The 12,306-nt window shown below is 51.2% G+C and overlaps 1 protein-coding gene across 1 annotated transcript; it reads left to right on the top strand.

Moving 5' to 3' along the window:
• The first annotated feature begins 1,304 nt into the window (after positions 1 to 1,304).
• Positions 1,305 to 11,802, top strand: HMBS (hydroxymethylbilane synthase). The gene is made up of 14 exons (XM_049778726.1): positions 1,305 to 1,502; positions 5,463 to 5,516; positions 5,820 to 5,892; positions 6,912 to 6,961; positions 7,051 to 7,106; positions 7,783 to 7,860; positions 8,306 to 8,383; positions 8,473 to 8,548; positions 10,180 to 10,293; positions 10,476 to 10,514; positions 10,670 to 10,789; positions 10,916 to 10,969; positions 11,447 to 11,533; positions 11,623 to 11,802. Exons 1-14 carry the CDS (start codon positions 1,470 to 1,472, stop codon positions 11,794 to 11,796), a joined length of 1,086 nt encoding a protein of 361 aa, XP_049634683.1. The 5' UTR covers positions 1,305 to 1,469; the 3' UTR covers positions 11,797 to 11,802.
• Positions 11,803 to 12,306: the final 504 nt, after the last annotated feature.

Genomic DNA, 12,306 nt, shown 5'->3' with positions numbered 1-12,306 from the left:
AGAAGCACTGATTGCGAGGCTAGAAAGATAGTACAACAAAAAGGCAAATGCCATATATATGGGCCCCCAGAACTGCCAGGGCTGATCTTGGCCATCGCTGGTTGTGGCCCCCAAACCACAGGATGTTAAGCTGATCACCTTGCAAGTAGTTGACCAGCATTTGTTCCCCAGCATGGCATTTGGTCCCCTGAACACCACCACATGTGATTCCCTTGTCAGACGTAAACCATAAGCACAGTCAGGTGCCACAGCCCCACATCAACTGGGCTGCCCTGTAGGGCAGTCCTGTTATTTGTAGCCAGTGAATTCAGTCTAGCAGGCATGGTGACATTTTGCTTCTAACATAGCATTGTAGTGGTAGCACAAAGCCTTTTCCTCTAGGGCGTGGTGGTAGGAGAATGCAAATTACTTTGCAGGCAAACCTGGAAAGAACATTTTGGGGATGCTCAAGGCTATGTGCTAAGAGATCACTCCTGGGGATGTTTGGGGAGATCCTAGGAATAACTGGGGATTGGAACCAGGTATCTGCCTCATGCAAAGCAAGCACTTCATTCAGCCCCTCATCTTACACTTAGGGACCTTGATCAGAATATTTTTGTATGTGTCTGACCTTCAGAAGTCCTGGCTCAACAGAGCTAGGAGGAATCCCTGAGCACTGCCGGGTATGACCACAAAACCAAAACAAAAAAAAAAAGAAGTCCAGTATTATCAGTTATGTCAACTATGTAATGCACTTTCTTTAAATAAATAAAAATAAAATGAAAAAAAGTCCAGTTTTATCAATTAGGTCTACTACGCAAAACACTTTCTTTAAATAAATAAAAATAAAATGAAAAAAGTCCAGTTTTATCAATTAGGTCTACTACGCAAAACACTTCCTTTAAATAAATAAAAATAAAATGAAAAAAGTCCAGTTTTATCAATTAGGTCTACTATGTACTGCATTTTCTTTAAATAAATAAAACTGAAAATAAAATCCAGTATTATCAGTTATGTCAACCATGTAATGCATTTTCTTCAAATAAAGATAAAATGAAAAAAGTCCAGTATTATCAGTTATGTCAACTATGCAATGCATTTTCTTTAAATTAATAAAAATATAAAATAAAAGAAGTCCTGGCTCAGTGGAGTTAACGGAAAGAGGAGTAGCCAAGGCCAAGAGCCAGGAAAAAAACTGGAGGAACAGGCCCCGGGACTCCCACCAGGCGCAGGAAAGCGCAGCGGGCGCGGTGACAGGTGAGGAGGTCAAGTGTGAGCCTGACAGTTCCCGCCCAGGAAGGCCGCGCCCCCAAGTGGGCGTGTCCGGAAGTGCCGTCGCACTCGCAGGGGGCCAGAGACAGTCGCCGCAGCACGAGCGCCGGCCGGGTGCACGCGGTCCCCGCTTGGCCCCTGCGTCCGGCTTCTCCAGACTCTCGGGGGACCCTTGGCATAAGCCCGGTTGGTCCCGGGCTTATGACACGAGCACAGCCATGTCTGGGAAGGGCGACGCAGCCGCCACGGCGGTGAGTTTCTGAGCAGGTGACCTCCGCTGCAGCGGGCTTCCAGACGAGCGGTGCAGCGATTGGTCAGAAGTCTCTCTTCTCGGGCTCCTATTGGTCGGAGCGTCCGTCCGTCATCTGGAGGGGGCGGGCATTAAGGTTAAAGTTGTCCCTAAGTTAGGTTGAGAGTGCAGAGATTGATTGCTCTGTGCTCATTGATTGCTTTTAGCAATAAAATTCCCAGGGGGTTAGAGCTATCCTCTAGCGGGGAGGGCACTTGCCTTGCATGGGGCTGACCCGGGTTTGAGCCTTGATATTCCATATGGCCCCCCCAAGACTTCCAAGAGTGAGCCTTGAGTGCAAGAGCCAGGAGGATGCCCTGTCCTGCCGGGTGGTGGTGGTGGTGGTGGGGAAGGACCCTGGGCCCCTGCTAGCAGAACCTGCACTCAGCCCTCTCTGGCCAAGAGTTGTTTTGTTTATATTTTTGTTTTTTCTTTTCTTTTTTGAGGGGAAGAGAAGGAAAGGAAAGAGGAGAGGGGAAGGAGGTGGAAAAGAGGGAAAGAAGAAAAAGGCAGGAGGATAAGAGAAGGGTTAGATATGAGAAGGGAAGAGATAATGGGAGTGAAAGGAAAGGGAAGGGAAGGGAAGGAAAAAAATGGAGGGTAAGGTAAAGGAAAGGTTGAAATGGAAAGGGAAGGGAGGAGGATGAAATGAGAGTTGCTTTATTGAAAAAGTGGATCTTGGGGCCGGGCGGTGGCGCTGGAGGTAAGGTGCCTGCCTTGCCTGCGTTAGCCTAGGACGGACCGCGGTTCGATCCCCCGGCGTCCCATATGGTCCCCCAAGAAGCCAGGAGCAACTTCTGAGCGCATAGCCTGGAGTAACCCCTGAGCGTCACAGGGTGTGGCCCAAAAAAAAAAAAAGAAAAGAAAAAGTGGATCTTGGGGTAGGTATGGGGGGCTCCCACCAGATCTGGCAGATGTGGAACTAGAGTTCATGGCCTAGTCCTTGGAAAGTGGGCCTGCACGAGCCGACTGCTAGTCCTAGGGGCCATGGCACACGAGACCCAAGGTGGCATACAGCCATGGGGGAGGAATGTTCCACTTCGCATCTTAGGAAGTGAGCTTGTAGGGGTCCACAGACCACTCAAAATCCCCCAAGAGAGATACTCTTGTAGGCAGCCATTCGTGGACCTCCTTGTTTTTTTAACTTGCCAACTATAGAATCTGGGGTGGGGGTGGGGGGAGTCCACTCCCAGTCTGAGTAGAAAAAGGTGGCCCCAGATTATCTGCTCAGGCCAGCCTGCTGGTTCTTGAGCACTGGACTGGGAAGTAGGTTAGGGAAATCTTTAACTCCTGCTCTATCTTTATTAATAAGTTGTGTGGCTGAAGACAAGGCCCTTGTCTCCTGGGTGCGACCTTTTGCTTCTGTAGGAAAGTTTGAGTATGCCTGAGAGATGCTTGCAAAAATTCAAAGCAGTGCCGGCACAGAGGCTGTAGTCCAGAGGTCGATCACCTGACTTGCATGCAAGAGGCTCTGGGTTTCATCCTCAGCAGTGCAAATATATAACAGCAGCAATAGTTCTAGCATATATGTAGGCGGCAAATATTGGGGTGGGGGCTGCTATATAGTTCTGCTAAAGACTACCAGGCCATGAGGGTCATTAAACTGGCTAAACCCGCCATACATACATACGCTTTGTTCCTTTGAGACATCTTTCCCTATCCCAGCAATATTTATATTTGTTTTCCCGTTTGTTTTTTGGGGCTACATCTGGTGGTCTTAACCCAGGCTTTCTACTAGGGATCACTTTTGGCTATGCCAATGGGACTATAGTCACACCCAGTGGTGCTCAAGGCTTTTTCCTGGTATTCTGCCCTATTGATTGTATGTGGAGCTAGGATAGACCCAGGGTCAGCAACTTGCATGACCAAAGCCAATAAATTTAAAGGAATGTTTGAAACTTGTGGATTCAGGGACTGTTACTCCCTTCCCCCAACTTCCTGTCTTTAGATTTCTAGTCTGTGAGCTGACTTTGTGATGCAGGGGTGACAGAGGTGACACAGAGCTTTGATGGTCCTGTTTAGCCTTTCAAATCTAGCCTGCTTTCCCACAGGTCCTCCAGATGGCTTTATTTATTTATTTTTTGGTTTTGGGGCCACGCCCTGTGATGCTCAGGGGTTACTCCTGGCTTTGTGCTCAGAAATCACTCCTGGCTCGGGGGACCATATGGGATGCCAAGGATCAAACCCAGGTCCGCCCTGGGCAGCCATGTCCAAGGCAAACGCCCTACTGCTGCGCTGTCACTCTGGCCGCTCCAGATTGCTTTATTTTATTGTTTAATTGAGTGGGTGTTGGACCACAACTGACTGTGCTCAGAGGTTGCTCCTAGTTCTGTGCTCATAGATTGCTTCTAGCAGTGCTCATGAATAAAATTCCCAGAGATCCAGAGCTAGTCTAGCAGGGAGGGCACTTGGCTTTGCATGGGGCTGATCCAGGTTTGATCCCTGATATCTCATATGGTCCCCCAAAACTGCCAAGAGTGAGCCCTGAGTGCAGAGCCAGGAGTAAACCCTGTTGGGTGGTGATGGTGGTGGTGGTGGGGAAGAACCCTGGGCCTCCTGCTAGCAGAGCCTGCACTCAGCCCTTTCTGGCCGAGGGTTGCTTTGTTGGAGAAGTAAAGTGGACAGTGTGACCGTACCCAGCTGCCCCATCCAGCAGCAGAAGCCCCAGAGACTGGCTGCGAAAAGTCTCAGGACAGAGTTGATGCCAATCAGCATCCCTAGTGGAGGAGGGCTGCCATCTCCAATCTTGAAAGAAGTATCTCTGGCTTCTTCTGAAGAACCCAGTTCTGCTTGCTTAGCACTGAACACCTTTGTACAAGGTGCTCTGGCAGGAGGAAGAGGTGTGTCTCCTGAGTTCTCAGCTTGATCTACTGACACCCTAGAATTTCCTTGTTGGTGAAGCAGTGAATGGTCAGTGAGTGGACTTCAGGCAGCTCAAACCCAGCTTGTAGAGTGTCAGGGAGAAACTACGTGAGTCCAAACCGTGTGTGTGTGTGTGTGTGTGTGTGTGTGTGTGTGTGTGTGTGTGTGTGTGTGTGTGTGCAAACCCAGCTTGTAGAGTGTCAGGGAGAAACTACGTGAGTTCAAACCGTGTGTGTGTGTGTGTGTGTGTGTGTGTGTTTGGGGTGGTCATACCCAACATGGCTCTGCTCTCAGGAATCACTCCTGGTGGGCTCAGAAGATCATATGGGTTGCCAGGGATTGGATCCAGTTGACCACCTACAAGTCAAGCATCCTACCCATTGTGCTATCTCTCCAGCCTTCTGTTTTATTATTACTGTTCTTGTTGGTTTGGACCATCCTCTCTGGTACCGAGAATCAAACCTGGGGCTCCCATATGCAGGGCACATGCTCCAGACTTGAGCCTCCTCTTATAGAGGAACAAATGGATCTGGGGAAAGGGGAGTGGTAGTAGATGTGCTCAACATCACCAGGGCATGAAGCCAAGTTAGAATGTGCTTCAGATCTGCACCCCTTTTCCTGTGTGCATAGAATAAGGGGGTACACAGTGGCAGCTGTGAGGGCTAATTTCCCTATGACTTCCTTGGTGTGTTGGCTTTGTCATGTGAGCCCAGTGACTCAGCGTAGGGCCCAGCTGCCCTGCCTTGCCTTCTGCAAGGCCCACCCTCCCTGTGGCCCACTGATGGGCCTTATCTCTTGGCCCACCTGCCTCATGCAGCTCTCCTGCTGCTGACACCAGGCTGGACCCCAGGCGTGGCAGCGTCCTGGTCAGTCACTGTGGTGGCAGCAGCCCTCGTCTCTTCATTCAGGTCCCTTTCTCCACAGAGGCTCTTAGCTTCTGTGGGTCAGAGCTGTGGGTTGAAGGGGCTGAGAAAGGTAAATGGGGGCCCATTTGGAGTGTTTCAGCCAGGGGCTGAGGAGCACAGGAACAGGGAGACTGACCTGGGAACTTTTTCTGCAGGACAAAAACGGGGCCAAGATGAGAGTCATTCGCGTGGGTACCCGCAAGAGTCAGGTGAGTGTATGTGCCAGGGGAGGAATTTGTGGAAGGGTTTGGTTCAGGGTGAGGGTGAGTTCCTAGCAGTGGGGGTGGGAGGGAAGTGGGGTGACTGGGAATCATTCCCATGTGGAATGACAGATGCAATGGAGAGCTTGTCTCTGGACTGGGGAAGTTGTTGAGGATCAGAGGACTCTCTAGCCAGACTCCCCTCTTGATGCCCAGTCCTGTCTGGATCTCAGCCCTTTGGGAACCTTCTGGCCATATCCGGAAGGCAAAAGTGGCAACACAAGGCAGGAGTAATCCTTTCTCTGCCTGCAGCTTGCTCGCATCCAGACGGACAGCGTGGTGGCCACATTGACCGCCTTATATCCTGGCCTGCAGTTTGAAATCAGTGAGTTTTCTGTTTGTTTTTGTTGTTTGTTCTTTTGGGCCACACAGGTGGAGCTCAGGCTTTATTCCTGGCTCTGCTCAGGGATTACTTCTGGTAGCACTTGGGATAATATGAAATGCTGAGAATCAAATCCAAGTAAGTCATGTGCAAGGTCAGCACCTTACCCCCCCTGTTCTATCTCTTCAGCCCTCAGTGAAATTTTTGGAAAGAAATAGAAGCTAAGGGAAAGCATAACATCTACTCTTTTGGGACTCTGTCCATTTTTAGGGGGCAGGGGGAGGTTATATCTGGCTTGCTCAGGGTTTACTCTTAGCTTTGCATTCATGAATTACTCCTGGCAGTGCTTAGGGGACCAAAGGGATGTCTGGGATTGAGCTATGCAAGGCGACTCTCTGTACTATGGGTCAGTTCTTGGATCTGGCTTTAACCTTGGACCAGAAAGGAGAATCTAACTGCTCCAGGATTTTCCTTCCTCTGAATACTCCCAGCCTTGACTCTGGTCTAGCTTGCATTTCATGCTTATACCTTGGCTCTTTCCCTTTCCTTTCTCTTCTCTTCTTTTTTTGGGCCACACCCAGTGACGCTCAGGGGTTACTCCTGGCTATGCGCTCAGAAATTGCTCCTGGCTTGGGGGACCATATGGGACGCCGGGGGATCGAACCGCGGTCTGTCCTAGGTTAGCGCTTGCAAGACTCGCTCCGGCCCCTCTTCTTTCTTTTATTGTGGGGGATGGTGACACATCTGGCGGTGCTCAGAAGCCACTCCTTGGCTCAGTGCTCAGAGTCGTTGACCTTGCCATGCCAGAGATTGAGCTCAGTGCAAAGCTGGCACTCAGCCGGTTGAGCTATATCTGCCCTGCTGTGGTTTTTTGGGGGGGAGTGTCAGACCTCACTAAGTGGCTGCTTTTGGAGCTCTGAGACCCCTTTACTCCCTGTCTTCCGTGGACCCCGAGTCATGGTGCAGTGTTGGATGCTCAGAGTGCTTTCTGAATGCTAGTTTGTGATTGCCTCTCTCTGCAGTTGGGATGTCTACTACAGGGGACAAGATTCTTGATACTGCCCTGTCCAAGGTAAACCTTCCCTGAATCCATATCATCCCTGCCCCTTTTCTTCCTCCTCGCCCCCCATGAGCCTCACTCAGACTGCCTCTGCTCCATAGATTGGAGAGAAGAGTTTGTTTACCAAGGAGCTGGAACACGCGCTGGAGAGGAATGAGTAAGTGAAAGACAGGGTGGTGACTCCATTGGGCATCAGACATTGGTGGAGGCCCAGGATGCTCCATTTAAGCCGTCCCAGAGGCTAGAACAGTCGTTATGAATGTTTTTATTTTCAGTCCTTAGAAAAAGAGAGTGTCCTTTTTCTGAGCTATGTGCTTGGAATGATGATTGTTGGGGCTAGGAGATGACTCAAAGGATTCGAGCTCATGCTTAGCATGAGGGAGTTCCGAGTTTGATTCCTGGAACTGCAAGGCTGCCAGACACCCCAAAATTAAAAAAAATTAAGTTTCAGGGACCAGAGAGATAGCACAGCGGTAAGGCGTTTGCCTTAGACGCAGAAGGACGGTGGTTCGAATACCAGCGTCCCATATGGTCCCCTGTGCCTGCCAGGAGCGATTTCTGAGCATAGAGCCAGGAGTAACCCCTGAGTGCTGCAGGGTGTGACCCCCCCCCCAAAATTAAGTTTGGGTGAAGAGAAGCGAGGAGAATAAGGGGGTGAGGGTTAGGCTCAGAAAGATCTGTTTTCTGAGTGGTTCTCATCTGGCTGGCTCCCCAGATGAAGGGTTGAAACAGCTCTCCAGGCACTCCAGAAAGCCGAGGCAGAAGGGGAGGGGGCTGGGGGTTGAGGCAGGGCCTGTTCTGGATTCTTTACTAGCTTCCTGTCTGCTGTGTAGGGTGGACCTGGTCGTGCATTCACTGAAGGACCTGCCCACCATCCTCCCGCCTGGCTTCACCATTGGAGCCATCTGCAAGTAAGAGCCCTGCAGATCAGGCCCAGCGGCATGTAACAGAAAACAGGAAATGGGGACTGGAGAGATAGCACAGCAGCAAGGTGTTTGCCTTGCATGCAGCCAATTCAGGACGGATGGTGGTTTGAATCCCATTATCCCACATGGTCCCCCGTGCCTACCAGGAGCGATTTCTGAGCAGAGCCAGGAGTAACCCCTGATTGTCTCCACCAGTGTGGCCCAAAAACAAACAAAAACACCCAAAAAATGCCAGTTATTTGGCAGTGGAGAGTGAAGTGATCGACTGCAGATCTCTCCCTCTCTGTTTTGTTGTGTTTTGTTTTGGGTTGTGCTCAGGGCTTCCACTGGCTCTGTGGTCAGGGATCACACTTGGTGGGGTTCAGAGAACTCCTGTATAGTGGTGCCCTGCTCCAGTCCTCTTTTCCTATCATCTTCCCTCCACCCACAGGCGGGAGAACCCCTATGATGCTGTTGTCTTTCACCCCAAATTTGTTGGGAAAACGCTAGAAACCTTACCAGAGAAGAGGTGAGTGGGGCCTGGTTGGTGCTGTAGAGGGATGTGAAAGGCTAGTGGAGAAAAATTAGGCTCACTTGAAATTTTTTTTCTCTGTGCAGTGTGGTGGGGACCAGCTCCCTGCGCAGAGCTGCCCAGCTGCAGAGAAAGTTTCCACATCTGGAGTTCAAGAGCATTGTATCCTTTCTGTGTAGGGAAGGCACAGCTGCCCAGGAGAAAGGTCCAAAGGGTATCCAGAGATGGACAGGCTTCTCACTGGGGTGTCCCATCAGGGCAGGAAGCTGTGTGTCCTTCTGTTCATGCATCCATCCATCCTTAATAACTTTGCTTCTTGGTTTTGGGCACATGTGGTTTTCCTCAGGGGCTACTTTTGACTCTGCAGAGGACCAGACTGTGTAGTGTCGGGGGTTGAACCTGGGCTTCCCACATGCAAAGCATGTGTTCCAGTCCTTTGAGCCACTCCTCTAGCCCTGTATTGTTTTTTATTTTGGGGCGGGGGGGGGGGGGGCGCACCTGGCAGCGGAACTCAGGGGTAACTACTGGCTCTGAGCTCAGAAATCACTCCTGACAGGCTCGAGGGACCATTTGGGATGCCGGAAATTGAACCACCATCCATCCTGGGTTGGCTGCATGCAAGGCAAACATCTTACCACTGTGCTATCGTTCCGGCCCGTGTGTTTTTATTTATTCATTGTTATTATTATTATTGTTATTATTTTGGTTTTTGGGTCACAGCCGGCAGCGCTCAAGGGTTACTCCTGGCTCTATGCTCAGAAATCGCCCCTGGCAGGCACAGGGAACCATATGGGATGTTGGGATTCGAACCACCGTCCTTCTGCAAATGCCTTACCTCCATGCTATCTCTCCGGCCCCTCCTTTTTTGTTTTTGGACCACACCCAGTGACGTTCAGGGGTTACTCTTGGCAATGCACTCAGAAATCTCTCCTGGCTTGGGGGACCATATAGGATGCCAGGGTCAAACCATGGTCCATTCTAGGTCAGACGCATGCAAGGCAAATGCCCTACTGCTGCGCCACCACTCTGGCCCCAGTTTTTATAATGAATATCTAGTATGTTTTGTAAAACTAATTTGCAAAATGAGCTGTGCTAAATGTTCCACTGCACAGAATTGGAAATTCCCTGGAAGCTTCTAGCTGGGTTATCTAAACATAGTTAGGAGGAGTCTTCTCAGAAATCTAGCAACCTTGGGCCACTTAGTTACCTTGTTCTAGTTGGAGAAAAGAAGTTAACAAGAGATAGTATAGTGGATAAGTGCCTTGCCTTGCATGCTGCCGACCTGGGTTCAATCCCTGACATTCCATATGGTCCCCTGAGCCTACCAGGAGTATTTTTGATTGCAGAGCGAGGATTAACTCCTGACCATAGCCAGGTGTGTGTCCCCGTCCCCCCTCCCCCCCGCAAAAAAAAAAAACCCAGCAACTAAGGAGGCTGGAGAGATAGCACAGCAGTAAGTTATTTGCTTTGCACGCGGCTAACACAGGACAGACCCTGGTTGGATTCCTCACATCCTATATAGTCCCCAGAGCATGCCAGGATGATTTCTGAGCACAGAGCCAGGAGTAACCCCTCAGTACTGCCACTACCGCCGGGTGTGACCCAAAAACCAAAAAAAGAAAAAAAAATTAAACGTACATCAAAATTTTTAAAATAATGTTTGGCCTTTAGTGTGAGCAAATGTCCTGAGAGAGAAGTTGGCCAAGAGAGACTGGCAGTAGAACTACCTTTCAGGCAGAAGGCCCCCAGCTCTGAGGCCTGGCACTCACTGTTGTTCCTTAGCCTCTCCCCAGCGGGGAAACCTCAACACACGGCTTCGGAAGCTGGATGAGCATCAGGAGTTTGCTGCCATTATCCTGGCTGCAGCAGGACTGCAGCGCATGGGCTGGCACAACAGAATAGGCCAGGTAGGCCCACATTCCTCTGTTCCTTCCACTCCTCTGACACAGCACTGGGTGCTGGGCTGGGCTGGAAGGGTGGGAATTCATCTGCTTTTGCTATCTGTGATCAGGAAGCCCTTTCTCACTACTGTCTGACCCTTGGTTAGCCCTTCCCTCTTCCCCCTCGTGACTGCCCCTTTCCCCCACAGATCCTGCACCCTGAGGAATGCATGTATGCTGTGGGTCAGGTAAATTGGCTCTGGGACACATGGAGATAGTGCCCTCTTTGACACACCATGTTACCTTCTGTTTCGCCTTAGTCAAGGTTCCTTGAAGGGTACTTTAGGAGCACTCCCACATCCAGATGTGGGTAGGCAGAGGCTCCACGCTGTTTTTCCATTAGGGAGCTCTGGGCGTGGAAGTCCGAGCCAAGGACCAGGACATCTTGGACTTGGTGGGCGTCTTGCATGATCCAGAGACTCTGCTTTGTTGCATCGCCGAGAGGGCCTTCCTAAAACAGCTGGTAGGGCCATGTGGGATGGAGAGGGACGTAGGCTGGGGCCAGTGTGACTGGTGTTGGGGGGAAAAGACCACCGAGCGTGGTGTTCCAGGGGGCCGATGGGGTCACAGGGAGAACTTCTCATTGCAGGAAGGAGGCTGTAGCGTGCCAGTAGCAGTGCATACAGCTCTGAAGGACGGGCAGGTAAGCAGACAGGAGTGGGAAGGGAAGACTGGAAGGGATGTTTCTCCTCTTGTGAATTCTGGGTATCAGCAGAGCCCAAGTTTTTTGGCTTGTCTGGTGGTATTCAGGGATTACTCCTGACTACTCTGGAACTGCTTCTGGCGCTGCTCTGGGTATGGATTGAACCATACAAGACAAGTGCCTGGGGCTGGAGCAGTGGCACAGGCGGTAGGGTGTTTGCCTTGCACACGCTAGCCTAGGACCGCAGTTCGATCCCCTGGCGCCCCATATGGTCTCCCAAGCCAGGAGCAATTTCTGAGCACATAGCTCGGAGTAACCCCTGAGTGTCACCGGGTGTGGCCCAAAAAACAAACAAACAAACAAACAAAAGACAGGTGCCCTCCCCTCTGTGCTATGGCTTGGGCTCTGGAGCCCAGATTTGTAAGCAATGGTCTTCCATGATGCTGAGATCACTCACCTCTTTCCTGCCTTTTCCAGCTCTACCTGACCGGCGGAGTCTGGAGTCTGGATGGTGCAGATAGCATGCAGGAGACCATGCAGGCCACTGTCCACGCCCCTGCCCAGGTGCCCACTGGTGGGAGGATACGGGAGAAACCCATGCTTTGCAAATGACTCTCTTTTATGCTCATCCTTGCCCTCCTTCCCTCACCCAGCATGAAGAAGGCCCGGAGGATGACCCACAGCTGGTGGGCATCACCGCCAGGAACGTTCCCCGAGGAGCCCAGCTTGCGGCTGCGAACCTGGGCACTAACCTGGCCAATTTGTTGCTGAACAAAGGAGCCAAGAACATCCTGGATATTGCCCGGCAGCTTAACGCTGCTCGCTAGGTGGTGTGTGTGTGTGCTCGCGCGGGGCACAGGCACCCCTTCTCACTGCTTGCCTGGGGGTCCAGCCCCCTCCAAGAGGATGAGCTGCAGAGCCAGTGACTTGCTAATACCTGTCTTGGGGACCTTGGGGATTGGTTGATGGAAGGCCACGCCACAAGTGGGGTTTCATCTCTCTGTTCCTGCACAGCCTGGGAATGCAACCAGCTCAATAAACCAGCTACCGAGGTGCTACTGTTCAGGAGGGTTGTGGAAACGGGCCACTGATTTGATTGACTTCAGAGAAGGGACTCATGTCCAGAAGTAGGGGACAGGGACTAGAGTGGTGGTGCAAGCGGTAGGGCGTTTGCCTTGCACTTGCTAACCTAGGCCGGACCGTGGTTCGATCCCCTTGTGTCCCTGTATGGTCCCCAAGCCTGGAGCAATTTCTGAGCACACAGCCAGGTGTAACCCCCTGAGCATTACCGGTATGACCCCAAAAGACAGAGGTAGAGGAGTACCCATCTTGCTGGC

Source organism: Suncus etruscus, chromosome 8 (assembly GCF_024139225.1).
Source record: "Suncus etruscus isolate mSunEtr1 chromosome 8, mSunEtr1.pri.cur, whole genome shotgun sequence".
In the NCBI taxonomy this organism is placed as follows: domain Eukaryota; kingdom Metazoa; phylum Chordata; class Mammalia; order Eulipotyphla; family Soricidae; genus Suncus; species Suncus etruscus.
Note: the sequence above shows the minus strand (reverse complement) of the source record. Positions and strands in the feature narration are given on the sequence as shown.